General features: G+C 38.6%; 1 protein-coding gene across 1 annotated transcript in view; it reads left to right on the top strand.

The window, feature by feature from the left end:
* The first annotated feature begins 9,869 nt into the window (after positions 1 to 9,869).
* The window catches only part of TEKT3 (tektin 3), a 35,213-nt gene continuing 25,635 nt past the window's right edge, over positions 9,870 to 19,447 (top strand). Inside the window, exons 1-3 of the mRNA XM_019641476.1 lie at positions 9,870 to 9,972; positions 13,551 to 14,158; positions 16,664 to 16,747. Coding sequence (XP_019497021.1) covers positions 13,580 to 14,158; positions 16,664 to 16,747 — 663 coding nt within the window. The 5' untranslated portion in view covers positions 9,870 to 9,972; positions 13,551 to 13,579. The remainder of the gene's footprint in view (positions 9,973 to 13,550; positions 14,159 to 16,663; positions 16,748 to 19,447) is intronic.

Below are 19,447 nucleotides of genomic sequence, written 5' to 3'. Positions count from 1 at the left end.
TCAAAGGCCAACAGAAAGCAGACTAAAGTTAACACTAGTCAGGCATTGGCTATTTCCAGGTTATTAGGAAGAGATTAATTGTTTTCAACCATTTCAGCAAAAATAAGTTAACTTTCTTATTAAATCACTGAGAAATGTCATTTCAAATATCTTATAAAAATATAGCACATCTATCTGTATCCAACTTCATTTTCACAAGCTCTCATCAGTTTAAAGAGCTACATGATTTTTCATGTGACCAGTAAACTCACCTTTCAGGAGTCCCTGGCTGATAGTGCTTTTTCTTCTTCAGAGCTCCTGAGAGGCTGGGTCCTTTATGAAGGCTCTTGCCATGCTGGAACCAGCACTATAGGAGTTTTGCCCTGTCCCACCAGAGGGTAATCTCTTTAAGGGTAAAAACAGGGGCATACTTGCAGTGATGTAAATATTTACAGCTGGCTTCCTAAGAAAAAAGATATGCATACATAAATTTATTCTACATTTTAATGATATGAAGGATGTATACCACACAATTAATAAATAATAATAAAATATACAATACTCTATTGTAAATTCCATATAGACAATTGATTTTCACAGAAAGCTTATACTGATTTTGGCTAAACTCTTGTATATAAGAGTTTATAGCTGGTCAACTTATAGTTGTGACTGATGAACAAGGAGAGTTCCAATGTAAATGTTTTGGTCAATATTTTCAAGTAAGACAAAAATGAAGATGTATGTTGAAAGTCATTCAATGACATGTGACTTTTTTGCTGAGTCAGATAATTGTTTCCAAATACTGGAAGAATATAGCTTCAGGTTTGTTTGTTGTTGCTGTTGTTTTTGTTTTGTTTTGTTTTGTTTTTGCTTGTCACAATTTAATGGCTACAGACATGAGACACTTTTAAGTTTCATCTGAGTTATAGCATTTTTTCCCTATTTCTTTCTTGAGTCTATATAATCAACAAAACAATAAATCAAGCCTTGATTTGTAGCTTTTGATGATTTTCATGGTGTAAATACTACCATCATGATTAATTCTAATTTACCAAGATGATGTCGCTGAACTTAAAATGAGGAAGGGAAGCCATCATGAGGTAGTACTTTCATTAGAAAGATGCAACAGATGAAAATAAACTTAACAGGATAAAAAACAGTAAAATGTTATAAAAGAATTAGAAAGTAATGAGTTTTGAGTACTGATTGCATTGTTTTAATAAAATTTTTTAAATTATAAATTTATATAATTTAGCTTTTGATAGTGACTGTGCTTAATAACCAGCTAGCAAAATTCCTGGAAATTTAACAATGTTTTTATAGCCTTAGTCACAGGAACCATTTTTGCTCTGTGCCAGTTTCATGCACATCATCGATGATCCTCACAGTAACCCCACAAGTTTGATAATATGATTTCCCTTTTACAGGGACTTAAAAGTCCCTGTAACACCACTGCCATAATTCATTGCCTTACATGCTGAGGGGTAAAAAATGTTCAGTGATTGCATGAGTGATCTGAGTCCAGTTAATTAGAGATGTTGACTCTCAGGCTCTGTTTGACATGTTCTATCTCACTGACAAAATTCTAACAATCTCCCCATGGTAGCTAGGCTCAAAAGCTAATTTTAATTAACTAATAAAGGTCTTGTTGGCTTATCTGGATGAAATATGGTGTACCTCTGGTAAAACCCAGCCTACTTAGACCTGTTAGTCTTTCTGTGCTTGTACCATCCATGTTTCCTTAATAATACATAGTCTCTACAGAATCTTAGTTATTACAAAGTGGCCTCAGATCCTAAAATGTCAGATGTTTTGAGTAGCCTTGATATGTTCTCCTGTTGTTTATAATACATAATGTGAAGAATATTCCATAACCCAATATTTACCATTTTATCACTCTTAGCATTAATCCAAAATTTCGCACCCTGTGTTGTTTGTGTCTTCCTTTAAAGTATCAGAACCTCCCTACAGCACTTAATATGAGTCATGTTTGTTGTTGATGATGATTAATTGATGACATTGGACTGTCAATAAATACCAGGAACTTATAAATGGAACTTTATGATTAAATTTCAGAGGAACCTCAGATCATATAAGAAAACCTTTTAGATCATGATGAGCAATTACTGTCTAGCCATCTCAGCTGCTGGGATGGCTGCTGATTAATTACTCCATGATGCAATTTACCTGATAACTCCAATCTGCATTTCTTTTCCTTTGACTTTTATTTCTTTTTGGGGGGGGAGAGAGAGAGAGAGAGAGAGAGAATCAGTCCCACTGCAAACCCCTGTAGAAGTAGGGGCCATTCTATTTAGATGTGCTAAGTACTCTTAGCTCTTCTAGAACTGCTCAAAAGTGAGCATCCAAATTTCAGTCTATTTTCTGGGAAGGACTACAATAAAACATCTGATTAATTCTCTCCGCTTCAGTTCATTGGAGCATCATTAGCCCTATTTTATAAAGAGACCCAACTGACCTGGGGTGATTTGGGAATTTACCCAATACCACATCACCAGTAAGTGTCAGGGAGGGAAGCTAGTCCCTCTTTCTCCAAGTGCCCATTCATTCATTCATTCATTCATTCAACAGACATGTACTAGGAGTACAGCATAGACCAAGCCCCAGGGTAGGTAGTAAGGATAAAAAGGAAAATGTACAAGAAAGATGTACACCTGTTTGATGTAGGAAAAGGACCATGGGCTTTGGGGTCAGACAGACGTAGGTGGGACTCCAGGTCTCTAAGCTCCTGGCTAATGTAACCTTGGTCGAGTTACTCAACCTGTAAGTCCCTGTAAAAGGGAAATCATATTATCAAACTTGTGGGATTACTGTGAGGATCATCGAAGATGTGCATGAAACTGGTACAGAGCAAAAATGGTTCCTGTGACTAAGGCTATAAGAACATCGCCCCTGCCCTTGTAGGATAGTCTAATGGGGGAGACAATATGTAAAAACCTATGACAATGAGATGATGACTCTCATTATCTCAAAACAAAAGAAAAGAGCCCTGTGGGAGCCCATCCTTTTCCACTTGATCAGGAAGCCACAAACAAAAATGTGACCTTGGGATTGTCTGTTAGCCACTAGATTTATAACTTCTTACCTGTTAAACAAGGGAACCAGAAGACGATAGTGAAACTTGAGTGAGCCTGTACCTTGGATTTCTGGAGGTACTCCCAACAAGGTGTGCCCTGCAATTTTATGCTATAAAAAGTCGATTCAATTACAAAGGCTTATGGTGATACACACCCCCAATAACTAGCTTAGTAACATAAGCAAACATAATAGTGGCAGCTGATATCACATTACTGTTGTTGCAAATGATAAAATTCTCAATGAATGTATCACACACTCAAGCTTCTCAATCAGTCCTCTGAAGCACTTTTCTGTAAATATTATTGTTATATTCTGTACATTAAGTCCATTTGGATTCCATACTAGTTATAGATTACATTGCTGTTTCCACAAGTACTGATTCCTAACACAGCACTCAAGGAAAATAATACCATCGATATGGATGGTGCACATTGGACTAAAATGCCTCAAATCTGTTTCTAAGTAATTTCCAAGAAAGATGATGAAGAATACATTTCAAGAACTTACATTATTCCAAAATTTAAACTGCAAACATTTCTATTACCTACCTCACTCACCTTTAACAATGCAAGTTTCCAATTTTCCTATATAAATAGCTAAAAAACAGACTTATAGAATTAGAAGAATTTAGAAAGAATGAGCAGATTAGAGACAGTTGGCTATAAAGGCAATATTTTCTATTTCCATTCCTAAACATTCCTCTTTTACCTTCCTTTCTCTCTCCTTTTCTCCTTATCCCTTTAGTCTTCCATGAGCCACCCTTTAACACAACGCCCTCCCCTACAACACCCCATATTCCTTGACAGGCTACTTAGAAGGGGAACCATCATCAATGACATCTGAGTTAGAATCTTTTATTGAACACACAAAGAAATCATTTATTTATATATATGGCTTTGGAGTAATTAGCTATCCACAGATATAAATTTTTCTTTCTTTCACTGGAACTTATTTTTAGAGCACATTTTATTCTAAATTAGGGTTTCCCAACTGTGTTCTATGGGACATCAGTTAGTGTCCTGGAGATGTTAACAAATGTTCTTAGTTTTAAAAACTGAGGTTGGGTCTTGTGGGAAAATACAAACTGGCACATTAAAGATTGAGGGTTCTTGTGTTAAAGAAACCTATTTAACTCTCTCTGTGCCGGAAACACACATCTGATACAATAAGAATCTTCTTTTTCTTGTACAAAAGAGCGGAGCAAAGAAACTCTCTGACGCCATCTCAGCCTCCAAGGGCTGCCCCTCTCATGATGGAAGCTGGGCTACTTGTTTACTTTCTCACTCACACTCACATTTGACAAGCTTTCCACTCATTGTCTCCTGCCCTGTCATTCACCCTATTATAGTCTTGCAGACCTTTAAAGAATTTCACAAAGTAGCTGTGAACCACCATCAGCTCCTAAGCCCATGCTCTTGTGGTTCCACTGGACTTTGTGTTGAAAACAAATGACTTCTTCAAGGATGCCAATCCTAGAAACTTGAAGAGGTTGTGTTCAAATTCTCTTGGCCCAGCCATCGTACCCTGCTCTGCGGACCACTCACCCTCCCTTCTAAAAGGTGTCTAAATTATTGAAACAGCCTTGTGAAAGGTGGTACCTCTACCAAAGTCGACTGTAAAACCTCCTAACAGGGGACCTCTGCCCTAGTACCAGTATAATCTGCTGTCAGCAGGCACAGATGAGGTAACTGAGCGGGCCATCAGCACATACCGACATGCCATGAGGCAGCTGTGCTTTCCTCACGGGGGTGTTGGTGAGTTGAAGGAGTTCACAGAGGTGAGGGCAGGGCCTGACACAGCGTCATCACTCTGTGCTACTTCTTCATGGCTGGTACTGCATTTCTGATTTACGACTTCTTTTACGTTTATTTGTTTACAGTATAGAGGTGAAAAGCATGGGAGACAAGGCTTCAAAACACGGCTCCTTCCTCTTGCTGTCTTTGTGAACTTGGGCGAGCTACCTAACCTTCCAAACCTATTTCACCTCATTTAGAAATAATGACAGTCCATCCTGTACTGTTAAGAGGAGCAATAAATGAGATGATGGACGTAAAGCTCTAGCATAACACATGGTATATGGCGCACAAAGTGAGGGTTCGTTAAATTAACTATGATTTGTGTTATTGCAGTGCAATAGTGGTGTGTGTGTGTGTGTGTGTGTGTGTGTGTACGTGCAGAGATACCAGTTTATAGCCTACAGAATAATACTGAAACATTATTAAATATCCACAGCATCAAATGGATTACACTATATGTGTGATATAAACTAAGATGAGGAAGAATAAATTAGTTTTGACAACTTATAATAATTATTTTTGTCAATTTAAAGTAAATATAATATTTATTTTATTGTTTATAATAACAAAGTTAATGTTTAGAAGGAAGTGTTTGCCTTTGACATGAAAGATGAGTAGCATTTATACAGGCAAAGATGGGGGGAAGAGAACTCCAGGTTGAAAGAAGAGTCTGAGGAAATCATGGTTGCAGAAAAATTATAGGACGTTTATGACATCCACTCAGAGGCTGGGAGGCTGGAGCAGAGATTGTGTGTTTTCCCATGTTAGGGGTCATGGAGTGAGAGGGAGGGCTGGCAAGCCAGGGTGGGACCAGATCGTGGGGGGCCTTGAATGCCGATATGAGGGGTTTAGACTTTGTTTTATAAACTCTGAGGACCCAACAAAGGTTTATGAGCAGATAACAGTGTAGTTAGACATGTTTCTGAAGCATTTGTTTTCAAGTGAATGTGGATATCCTGTTTCGTCAGCAGCAATTTGGTGGATATTTTTGTTCTGCCACTGAGGCTGTGACTCCCACTTTTGCTTCTGTTACAGCACATGGCAGAGGACCACACATGTAACAGGTACATCAAATAAACATATGGAGCTACTGTCAGAAACTGTGGGCTTTACGAACATTGGAGCGGCCACGCAAATACCAGGAGTTTTCCTCTCAGCATTGACATGACAATTTGGAAACAGAAACAGTCTGACTTTCAGTCCTTCAGTAAAACTATGAGCTGAGTTGTGGGGGAGTTGTTGTTTTTTCCCTCTTAGAAGCTGTCAGAGGCATGAATACATTCTTTTCACTGCCAGGCAGCAGGCTAACTGCACAGCATTCAATGGTGAGCGAAAGAGACCTGGTTCCTACCCTCCTGACAATTATATTCTAGAAGGGAACTCAGATACTAATTAAATAATTATATGAATGAATAAATAACTGGAAACTGTAATAAATGAGCTGGGGAGTATAGCATGGTGACCTAATTGAGTCTGGGTGACTGCTCTGTAGGGCAGTGACATTTGAGTGGAAAAAAAAAGTGGTCCAGGCAGAGGGAAAGGCATGTATGAAAACCCTGAGGTAGGAAACAGCATGGAGCATTGAAAAACCTGAACAAAGTCCAGTGTGGCTACATGTCGCGAGTGAGGAAGAGATAGGTATGGTCTGAGGTCAGGGGAAACAGAAAGGGTACAATCATTCAGGGTACTGGCCATATTAAGGGGTGTGGATTTTATTTTAAATACAATGGGAAGCTGTGATGTAATCTGATTTACATTTTAAAAAGATTACTTTGGCTATTGTAGTAGCAGTATTAGAAACTAGAACCCCAGTTAGAGAGTTATTCCTATAATCCAGGCAAGAGGTGTGGTGGCTTCAACTAGGAAAATAACACTGAAGACTGAGAGAAATGAAGATATTTAAACTATCTTTCTGGAGATAGAGTTGGCAGGAGTTGGAAGTATGGATGAGGGAGAGGAGCATTAATGAGGACTCCGATATTTCTGTTTGAGTGGTTCTGTTTATGGAGAAGGGGAACCCTAGTGGAAGGGAAGGCTCAACACTGAGCTGCTTGCTGTACAACATTCATAAGAAGATTGAGACATGCTCCCTACTGTCAAGGAACATACCATGAAGCTGGAGAGCCAAGATAGCACCCAAGAAACCTAAAGCCCATCTTGGGGCATTCAGTATAACTAATGGTCAGAGGAAGGAAAGACAGGAGAATTGGAGTCATCAGAGTGCTTCTGGAAAGAGGAGGAAAGCCAACTTTTGGGCAGGTGGTAAGGAGGTGAAAGAACATGAGGAGTGTGGAGAGCGGCACAGACCACATCACAAAGAGAGACACACATGGGTGTGGCCAGGTCAGAGAGCAGCCAAGGGGCTAGCCTGTCTTCCCAGCCAGCCCTGTCTCTGGGCATTTGCTTCTGCTACCTGCTGGAATGCCTGTTCCCATCAATTTCCAGTTTCCCTACAGCAAAGAAGAGTTGCTTCCACGGTGCACTCACTATGCCCTGAACGATGTCCACCATGCACCCAGAGCCATTGGTGTCACTCATGGGGGCACCCGTTTTTCTACCTTTCCTAGATTGGTAGCTCCTTTAGGGCAGGGACCATGTGTGTTATTTGTTCTCTTCTTCCCAGTGCCTGGCACATGGTAACAGGCACTTAATAAGTAATGATTGAATGTATGAAGGAGAGATTTGCAGCCTGTGATTTTATCACAGCTGGGAACAGAGAAGCAGAGGGACAAAAGTGTTCATTGTTTTGCTTTGAACACTGGGGTTCCTGCTGCACATAAAGAGATTGTGCTAAACATCTTGGGGCATAATTTGGGTGGATGACATGTTCCTCCAGCTCAAGGAGTTTATAACCCAGGAAACTCATAGTGGAGGATGGTGGCAACAGGCTGTCCTGCAGTGAGTGTGTCAAATCAGGCTGGAATGCTGGGTCAGAGATATAGACAGAGGAGTTAACGACTTAACACACAGAACTTGACCCCTTGGGCACAGGAGTAGTCATAAGATTAGTCAGGAATCCATGTGGAGGCCATGAACACTTATTTAGGCATTTGACAGGAAAAGCAAGAGAGGTGTAGGTCAATTAATTGAAGGAGCAGAAAAACCTAGTGGCTTAATTCGTAACAGCAATGGTTAAGGTGAGTTTTAGGAGAGATGGTCTTTGTGAATTAGGGAGATGTACAGAGCTGAGTAAATAGATTTATGAAGAGTAACATCAAACCTTAGACTAAATGTGGATGAGCAGCATATGCTAAACTAGTTGCATAATTTATAGTTTGGGAGGAGGAATGGACAAAGCAGTCTGGGTATGAGTCAGTTGTGAGGATGGGAATAGTGGGTGTGAGATCAGGGAAGAAGATGGATAAGGGCCACACTTGGTTTCTGATGAAAGTATCCTCAAAGAGACCAAATTCTGCTATAATTTCACCTGTTTATTTTTAAATCAGGCATTAAATGAATTTGATATTCATTTAGCAATGAGATTGGGCATTTTGATGTATGCAAAAGTACAAAGATGTCACATCATCTTCAAGGAGATTGCAGGCAATTAAATCTATTTTAGGACTGTTGCAGGCCTTTTGAATGGTAGCATTTACTGTTTCTGCAGCCTACAGGCATCAGCAAGGCCCATCCAGAATTCTGAAAATTAATACAAAAAGCAGCACACTATGCATGAGAAAAAGTAATAATAATAATAATAATAATAATAATAATAATAATAATAATAATAAAAGGTAGCTCAGGGTAAAATGTTTCTTCAGCCAGAAATAGAGTTGTTGATAAAGAACATAGGAAAACAAACAAACAAGTTTGCAGAGTCTGGGGGCAGAGGCTTGGCTTGTCCAGGGCTGTGGTCAGGCTGCTGACTAGCTTCTGATCATTAGATGTTGTCTGCAATTTTCCTACTTGGGGAAAATATTCTGGGTTTGTCTCCACTGTCAGGTGCCATGTTGCTTTAATGCAAATCCTTTGCAGTAGCATTCCAGCTTCTCTACTTCAGCTTCCCATGAGTTCAGTTAGCCTGAGTTAGCCTCTTAATAAACCCAGAAAACAGACAGAACTGAGTTTCTGAAATGACAAAGTTGAGCTCCCCTCCCCTCAACCTGTAAGGTTCACTTCACTAAGGTCTGTTAGGGGCTGGCCTCATCCTGGCAGCAAGTCCTCAACATCACTCTTCAATGGAGTGTCACAGAGGAGTTCTCAGACACACCAAGAATGGTTAACTGAGGGCTTTATTTTCTTTAGCATTAAGAGGAACTCCTGAGTTCTGCTGCTGTTCACACATTTAGACTGCTGTCCAGAGGAAAGAGTGTCTTGAAGTTTGACAAATCGGAATTTTAGTGCTACCTCTGCCACTTATGTGGTGACCTTGCTCAAGCCAATGAACTTCTCCAAGCTGAGTTTCCTCATGTAAGATATAAACTCCTACTACATAGTTGTAAGGAGGCTGCATGGATGAACGGTGATGTATGTAAGATATGTGGCCAAGCGCTCGGTGGAAATAGTAACAGCTACTGTTTAGAGAAACATTGGCTAAAGAGAGAGGGGAAGCCCCAAATCTTTTCCTTAGAGCGAGGAAATAGGGGAAGATCGCTGTATAATCCCATCATGAGAGAAGATCTGTGGGACAGAAGACAGGTGTAAATGTGGCTACATTTGTGGTCAGCATTCTGCGCCTTAGAATGGGCCACCAAGCTTTGTGCAGCTGGAAAAAATCCGAATCAGGTGCCAGAAGAGAGGCGGGGAGGATGGGAGATGGGAATCACCACGGTGGCATCTCGCTTGGGTTGACCTTCACCCATTTCACGCCCCAGATCAAGCTGGTCTACCGGGAAGCCGTGGTTACTAAGCACAAGAGCGTCCATGGCAACCCGTTCCTCTAGCTCCAGCTGCCTGCCTCTCCTCCCATGGGCCAATGGGCTCCCGGAGAGCCGGCAGGGGCGGGCGTTGACTGGTCCGTGGACGCTGACGTCACAGATGGGCTAGGCGGGGCCAGGGCCCTACCCGTAGGGTCGGAGACTTTGCGGGCGGTAGGTGGTGGGTCTGCGACCCCTCCAGCTCACCGCCCCTTCCCCGCCCCTCGCCCGGCATCCGCTGACAGGTGAGTGGTCTCGCTGGCTCTCCCCTGGGACAACTCCTATAGGATCCCCTTCTCCAACCAGGGCTACAACGTCTGACCTCAGAATTGGGGGTGAGGCCATGGAAACCCTGGAATTGCTACCCCCCAGTTCTTTAGTCCTTCCTTTAAAATATGAACCGTACAAACCCACAGGCACCGCTACACAGTCCGCCACCCCCATGCCTTTGTAATTTATGTTTCTGAGGCTTTTCAAGGATTGAGAAGTTCTTTCTAAATGCGGAACCGGGAAAGGGGCGTCCGAACCCCGACCCTCTGCTAACTGGTATAATTTAGGAGATCTGTTAGCAATGCTGTGCTTTCCCACTAAGCACTGTTCCTTGTTCTTCTGCCTCCTTTAGCCCGGGTCTCCCAAGTGCAGCCAAGGGGAGGGCAGTACGTCACCTGGAGGTTCAGATATGGTTCCTGAGATTCAGGCAATGCGAGTGTTGTCTATCCGCCCGTTGCCATTTCTGTTGAGCTCTGGCTGTGAAGCTCTCACTGTACTTTGACAGTTCAGATTAAGCCCCTTTATGTTTTCTCTCTAGATGCTTATAATTTTCTAGATAAATAAACATTTTCTAAATGGGTAAAATTACTCGTTTGGTCATTGCGAAAAGAGCAAGCACATAGTTTTACTAACAGGCAAAGTGTTTTGTGGTATCTGATAAAATATTCTACTTTTTCTGACTTAAAATGAAATATTTCCCACAATAGAGTGTTCAGGCATCCATGTACCCACACCTCATATAAAACAACAAAACTGTTACAAGCACGCATGAGGCCTCCTATGTACCCTTGGAATCCTGTTTCTCTCTCTCCTTCCCCACCTGTGCCTGCCTACCAGAATTTTAGTATTTATATTCTGCATATTTTATACTTTTACTACTGATGAATTTATTTAAATCCCAATATATAGAGTTATTTTAAAGTTCACATAATGATATCATGCTATACATGCTGTAGGCCATTCATTTAACTGTTGTGTGATTATGAATTTACTACAAATTATGCATGTGTACTGTTGATGGACTTTTAGACTGTTCTCTTTTCAAACTTATTAGAAACATATTCCTGTACATTCTAATTGTATACATACTTATGTTTCTCTAGGTAGATATCAAAAAGTCGAATTACTGAATCATAGGGAATATGCTCTTTCAACTTTACTGAAAACTGCCCCACAGCTCTGTAATTTGTAGTAATTTATACTTCCACTATCAATAGTTTCTTATCAAATTTTCCTTTTTCTGAAAAAAGATTATTCAACTTTTCCTGCATTCTTATTTAATATATGCATAAAGATAAATTACTTAAGTATCAAAGCCTGATAAAATTTCTTTTAATTCTGGTACTTATTAATATATTGGGGAGAGTGTTTTATTTCTGCTCCAGTGTGAAACTGTGAGTAATTAAATGGATATGACCAAAGGAACTAATGGATTCATATGTAGTCGTTTCAAGCTTATGTTTTCCACTTATCTGAGCCGGGTGTGGAGCAAATTATGGAAACTCTCTGTACTTGTTATATCTTCTGCGGAAAATGATCTATATGTTTTTATACCTTGAAATACTTATGATCTTAAAGTCTTGCCTAAATTTGCTAATAAAATATGTTTATCCTTTTGGACTGTAAATGGCGTTTTCTATTGGGTTGTTGGAAAAATCATGACACATGTTTGCGACAGATGACACTAGTTTATTTTTGGAAGTATTAGAGTCATTTGCATCTATGTTATTGCTATGTCATTTGACAGCTGACAGTTCTAGCTTCATTCTAAAAAAAACTGAGTGATTTGTTTGAGTTTTGGAGATTTTACAACAAGTTGAAGATGGAAGACCAAACTATGCATTTTTGCCATATTTTACTGTTTTACTTCCATAAAGGGAAGAACGCATGTCAATCTTGTGAAAAGTTGCATAAAGTTTACGGTGACAATGCTCTACAAGAACATCAGTGCCAACGATGATTCACGAAATTCTGTGCTGGTGAGTTTGATCTCAACGATGCTCCTCGGTCAGGGAGGCCCACCGAGGTTGATGACAACAAAATAAAGGCATTGATGGAGCAAACCCATGTTACACAACATGAGAGATTGCAGAAATATTGAACATCCATCATTCAAGCGTTCACAACCACCTGAAGAAGCTGGGATACGTAAGCAAGCTCAATATTTGGGTTCTGCATGAACTCAAAGAAGTTCATTTGACAGCGCATATAAACATCTGCAATATGTTCATTAAACATGAGGAAAATGATCCTTTCTTGAAGCGACTGATAACTAGTGATGAGAAGCGGATTGCTTACAACAATATGGTGTGCAAACGGTCTTGGTCCCGACATGATGATTCGCCTCAAACGACATCGAAAGCAGACATTCATCAGAAGAAGGTTATGCTCTCAGTGTGGTGGGATTTTAAAGGTGTCATTTCGAGCTCCTGCCAAAGAACCAAACAATCAGTTCGAATGTGTACTGTTGGCAGTTGGACAGTTTGAACGAATCCATCATCCAGAAATGTCCAGAGCTTGTTAATTGTAAAGAAGTTGTGTTCCATCGTGACAACATGAGACCACACACGTGGTCTCATTTTGATCACCTGTCAAAAATTATTGGAGCTTGGATGGGATGTGTTGCCACACCCACCATACTCGCCTGACCTTGTGCCATCAGACTTCCACTTGTTTCGCTCTCTTCAAAACTCCTTGCATGGTATAATGTTCAATTCAGATGAGGCTGTAAATCAGCACCTTGTTCAGTTTTTTTGCAAATAAAGACAGGTCCTTCTATGGACAAGGAATTATGAAACTCACTGAAAGATGGCAAAAGGTTATCGAACAAAACGGGCAATATATCATTGATTGATCTTTGTTGTTTATATAAATAAATGACCTTTGAAAAACAAAGACAAAATACTTTATGACTTTTCCGACGACCCAATATATCAGAGCTGCTCATCGGTGGCAAGTTGCCAGGAAAAGTGGCTCTAGGTACTGGCTTTGAGCTATGTTTGCCTACCAACCACACCATTGTAATGGGATTGTGTGTATTTGGGATGACTGGCGGCGGCGGGGGTGTGGGTGGAGGTGGAGCGGCAGGATGCTGCCCAGCAGCCCCTTGCTTTGCTAATACTGCTCATAACAATCCAAAGAAGTGCTATTATTCCCAATTTAGAGATGAGGAACCTGAGGCACAGAGAGGTTAAGTAATGTGCCCAATGTCACATAGCTAGTAAATAGCAGAGCCAAGATTTTAATCTGTTAAAATACATAGTTTAGGCTCTTAATGTGAATTTGTTACAAGACAATATTCTTGTAATTTAAAAAATATTTTAAAAATTTAAATAATCTAAAAATATGATTTTTAATACATCTAGCGACAGAGATGAAAACATATTTTGGAATACATTATCTCTGATAAAGGTGGGTATCAAATTAAAACAAATCTCCTATGTATTAGGGAGCACTGCTGCTAATTCTAAGTCAGATGTGGCCTTTGTAAGTTTCCACCAAAGATTAATTTATGTGACTGTCTATTTTTTTCCTTTTCCCCCCTTTGAAACAGGAGAGATTTACAAGTAGCATTTGAGCACCATGGAGCTTTTAGGTTCTACTTTAACCGCCACTTATGGCCACCCAAGACCAGCATCAACCAGCTTTCTACCCGCCATCAGCACCATGACATCAAGCTATAAGGACCGCTTTCCCCACTACAATTTGACCCATAGCTTGAGCCTTCCATGGAGACCAAGCACATACTACAGAGTAGCCTCCAACTTGCCGACCTTGGGCCCATACTGCACCAGATCTCAGAAGGTGTCTGAGAGCACCATGCTCCCCTTTGTCTCCAACAGAACCACTCTCTTCACAAGGTATACTCCTGATGATTGGTATAGGTCCAATTTAACCAACTATCTGGAATCCAACACTTCCCGACATAATTCAGAGAGACTAAGGGTAGATACATCTCGCCTGATTCAAGACAAATATCAAGAAATGAGAAAAATCCAGGCAGATTCCACTCAAAATTTGGGAGAGCGAGTCAATGACATAGGGTTTTGGAAATCTGAAATCATTTACGAATTGGATGCAATGATTGGAGAGACAAATGAACTAACTGATGTTAAGCAAAAAATGGAGAGGGCTTTGACGGAGACAGAAGCCCCTCTTCAGGTAAATATAAGACCTTATAAATGACACTGTGTCTTGATGGTTATAATCCACTGGCTACTTCTGAGGTTATCTATTGAACTGTGTTTTACTTCAATCAATTAATTTGTAACTAGTTTCAGTAATGATAAAACAGTTGCCATTTTTAGACGTTATACAGAACAATCATTTAAGTAGAAAGAATTCTGAATGCAAAACAAAGGAGGCTAATTAAAGAAACACCTTAGGACACACAATGTTTTATGATGAAAATGCTATCTTCACATTTCTTAAATATGCTGCTTGGTCATTGCTGTACCTGGATTAACATAAACAATATGTAGGAACAAAAAACAAAACCAACTATTTCTTTAGTCTGTGTCATGAAATGCCTCCTTTGCATATGATATGATTCCATTTCAAGGTTCAAATGAGACCTTCTTAGGAGATGGAATGAGTTTGATTGAATAGAGAAATGGGACTGAGGTTAAGCCAGTTGTGGTGGTCATGGAGGATGCATTTCAGTTGGTTGCTGGCCTCTGACAAGGCTTCTGAATGAGCTCAAATTGCCTCTAACCCTCTGAGTCTGTGAAGGGCCCTTTAGCCTCATTCTATCCACCACCACTGAAAGAAGACATTCTGTATTTGAAGATGTGAAAATGACAGGAATTATTTTAGAAGATATATATATATATATAAATATATATGGATGATAAAAGCTCATACCATTTTTCTTCATGTTTTTATGACTTATTTCCCATGTGATAAGCATTTGCTGTAGTTGTTTATTATGACATCTGTAGCGGAAGAGTTTAGAGAATCAAGGAGCTGGAAGTCTAGTTGTTTGAAGAGTTTGTTGGCGATCCTTGCATACTGTTATTTCTTATTGAGCCCCCTCCCCATTAAGCACAAGGACACACAAATACTATAACCACTGGAAATCCTGAGAAAGGTTGATAGATACTAATGATGTCCTTTTAAATTAACTCATCATGAATTAGTTTTGGGGATTAGAAGCCCTTCTGTACTTTCTGTGTTCTGACTCATTTTGAGGATTCCTGGTCTATTCTACATCCCACCCCATCCCAATCCTCACTTACTTTAAATTCTCCTGAAAAGGATAGCCACTTACCTTCTCACTTAATTTCCAGAGGAGATTCAGTTTCTTCCATTAGTACTACTTTAGTGATGACTGCTTCCAGTGAGTTTGGTCTAATTTGAATTTTTTTTCTGTAATTTTTTGTCCAGATGTTCTTGTGTGTTTGAACATTTACTGTCAACACAGTATCAGAAGGTTCCTGGTTAAAATTAGAGTTAGTCATATAAATAGATACATCTCAAAAGAGAAACTACAGATGATCAACTAAACAAATGTTAAAATTCAATAATAAAAATGCAAATTAAATCAATGAAGTAACTATTTTTGGCCTATCAGATTTACAAAAGTAAAAACTGATAATGTGTTGGGTTGACAGAAGTACAGAAAATGGACACTTTTATATATTGCTGGTAGGACTGTGGATGGGTAGAAACTTCCTTGAAAATGGTTTAGTAATACATGTTAAAATAATCAGAGTTCTCCTCAACCTATTAATTCATCTTCTAGTAAATGTAAATTATACTATTAAAAATTAGAAATTCACTTAAAGATTTTGCTCACTGATATCATATCTGGATTACAGTATACATACTATTTTAAAATTTGGAAAAGTTAACATTATACAGTCATCCCATGTCGTGAAATAGTCTTTGAAAAAAGTATTTTAACAATTACATACTATTATTTTATACATAATTTATTGTTAGCAATCTATGCTCTTTTCCATTGGAGTCATTAATATACTTTGTCTCAAAGGATATTTCATAAATAGGGCCTATCATTTAATGTCAACCCTAAAAAGCATAATATAAAATTATAAGGACATTATAATCTCTGATTTGTTAGAAACAAACAAATAAATCAGTGATATGGGCATGGCTAAATCATCTTCTATTTTTCTATATTTTTTCTCTTTAATGAATAAGGCAATATTTTTATAATTAGGAAAACAACAAATGGTACTTTAAAAATAATCACTTGGGTTTTTTGGCTACGCAAATATTTTGGTGTCTTTAAAGATAATCATTTGTTTTTCCTTTACTCTTCTCAGTATAAAATATTGGGAAATAATATCTTGAAGACTATGTTTCAGGTTTTGAAGGTTTTTCTCAAAGAAATTAATGCCAAGTAATTGTCTCAGATGCTAATTTGTGTGGTTTGAGTAGATGCCATCTGCTTCATTTTGTCAAGTTTCCAAATTATAATTTTTTTTCAAACTACTTTGAAGAGCTAACTGTTTACCTTTTAACTAAAAGCAGGGATTTACTTAGTTGTCATGGTCAGTTTCATGCTATATTTCCAACAAAATGGCTTGAAAATTTGGTATTGGGAGTATTTGTTGACTTGTTTTAGAAACAGATCTTTAGACATGCTAATCACTGATTTTAGAGAGCTTATATTAGTGGCTTCCATTATTTGTATATCTGTAGGTAACCCGAGAATGTCTGTTTCATCGAGAGAAGAGAATGGGCATCGATCTAGTTCATGATGAAGTGGAGAAAGAACTGCTGACGGTAAATGTGGGGGAAAAGCTTCAACAAGAAACTTAGTTGCACACACGTGTTTAATGTATAGATACAAAAAAATGCTGTTACATAAAGCCACTTATACATAAGGAGTTCTAGTATCAAGTGTTTATAGCATTTAAAATATATACCTTCTGTTTTTGGTTATAAAAGTAATAATGTTCATTTAGAGAATTTGAAAGATACAGAAAATGATAAAGATAAAAATAACCTGAGGTTCACTTAGACAGAAATCATCATTAATTTTGGAGTATCTTTATTAATCATACTTGGATAGACACCACCAAACTTAAAGACATGTCTTCAAGATTAAAATTATACTGTATACATAAATTTGAATAGTGCTTTTTTTGCATGATAAATACTCAATGCTGTTTATTCTTAAATATAGATGTGGGAAGGCAGTGCTATTTTTTTTTTAAAGAATTCTTTTTTTTTTTAGAGAAGTTTTAGGTTCACAGTAATATTGAGAAGAAGTACAGAGATTTCCCACATGCCTCTTGCCCCCACACATACACAGCCCCCTCGATTATCAACATCCCACCAGAGTGGTACATTTGTTACAATTGATGAACCTACACTGACACATCCTAATCACCCAAAGTCTATAGTTTACCCTTAGGGTTCAGTCTTGGTGTTGTAGATCTTATAGATTTGGACAATGTATAATGGCATGTATTTATCATTATAATATCATACAGAGTATTTTCACTGCCCTGAAAATCCTCTGTATTCTGCCTAATCACCCTTTCCTCACCCTAATAGTGCTTTAGTCATTTAAAAATTATATTGGGGTAATTTCCTGATATGATTAGATATCCTTTGAGACATGATTTTAATGGTTACATAGTGTTTTGCAATGTGAAGTGCTTTCATTTAAAAGAAAAAAAGAGATAGGAATGCAACCCAACTATTTAAAAAGAGAGGATTGATTTTTTTTAATAGCATCACAGTATACAAAAATATTACTGATAACTATGTATTTCTAATTTTTTTCTTAGAATACATTTAGAAAAATATAATTGATGTTTCAAAAGGTATATACATTTGGAAAGCTTTTGATATACAGCCAAATTGCTATGCAGAACCTTATAGTTACATCTGCACTACTATGCTGATTCTCCCACCACGTCCTCTTCCACCTTCCACCAGTTAAATATGATTTAGTTCTAAATTCTCTGACCTTTACTTCCTACACTTGCTCCTGCAAGATCTCTGGCACTCCTTAAGATTCAGTCATTACATACCTGGGGCTCTTGCTAATCTCCTTTTTAGTTTTTTTTCCACTCCAGATACTCTATTAAGCATTGGTTGGGCATCCCTAAGTACCTGCCAAACATATTTACATTCATAACTAATTTTTTGGTTCCCATTCATGAAGCCTAAAAGTGGACGTTTCTTCTATCCTGATGCCTTCTGTCTTCCCTTTCTATTGATGGTACTATTAACTGGTTCTATTACTCCTCTGCCTTCCCCTTACGATTAATGATACCAAGGTTCTCCAGTTTTTATGGCATGGCTTGTTGACCATCACTTTCTCCACCTTTGTAATCAGTCATCTCCTGTATATTGTTCCTCTGATTTTTTTTTCTATTCCATTCCATTTTTTTCTACCATTATTCTAAACCATCCTTTCCTCCTTCATAGCTAGTTAATGTGAAATCCCCAAATACCTTCCCTCCCCCTAGTTTCACTTGGATCTATACTGCACATGATTGCCAGTTTTCCCGACTGCTAAAAACTCTTCCGTGACTCACTAGTCCCTACGGGAGAAAATCTACCATAGCCTTCCATTGTTTTACTCTCACCCCTTCTCAGTCTCTTTTCCCATTCTGACTTGCTGAATTTCTGCTGCAGCAAATCCATTAACTATCCATGAACCAGTTTTGTAGGATCACACCTTTTTTAACTTTGTTTGATTGGTGCTTGGTAAAAAATGAATCCTTGGAAATAAATCCTATACTTCCAAATAATCCTTGGAAGTAAATATGACTAGCTAGCAACCTGGTCATCTGTATTTTATCCTCAGAAGTTATCAAAGGTCCCTTTTAACACTGCATTAATTTCTTTTAGTGACCGATTATATTAAGGATGATAAGCAGGTTTTCTCTTTGCTCTTTGCTTTTCTCTACTCCGGACTCTCTGAAAGCCATATGAGTTGAAATAATGTACTCAGGAAAGCTTTCACCGCTACAGAGAGCCTATGTAATTGACTTGGTAAAAGCCACAGTCCCCACTGCTTCATATGAGTGATTAGGAAGAAGGCATCCTGAATGAAAGAGCTTGAAACAAAAACAGCTCTGCTGTTTATTCTTTTCAAGCCTCTGATGAATTTCACAAGTGTTAAAATAATCTGTCATCTATTCTGTCATTCTAAACGAGAAGGAATTTATCAGCAAATATTTCTTGGCCTCTTGTTCTCAGTAACAAGAGGTGTTCTCTATGAAGTAAATTATAAGCCACTTCTAACTTTATCAGTTTGCCCACAAACGCTCTATGGTATTTCTAAGAGGCTTTTTTTTTTAAACTTGGCTACTTCAGTGTTTCCATTATTTAGCTCTCAAACTTGGCTTCACCTTAGGAGTTTCTTAAAATATCAGTGATTGATCCCACATCCAGAAATTCTGATTCAAATCTGAAGTGGGGGAATAGGCATTGATATTTCAAAATAGTCCCCAAATAATTTTC

The sequence above is a fragment of the Hipposideros armiger genome, unplaced genomic scaffold, assembly GCF_001890085.2.
Source record: "Hipposideros armiger isolate ML-2016 unplaced genomic scaffold, ASM189008v1 scaffold_61, whole genome shotgun sequence".
NCBI classification, from domain to species: Eukaryota; Metazoa; Chordata; class Mammalia; order Chiroptera; family Hipposideridae; genus Hipposideros; species Hipposideros armiger.
This window is presented reverse-complemented; position numbering and strand designations above follow the sequence as displayed.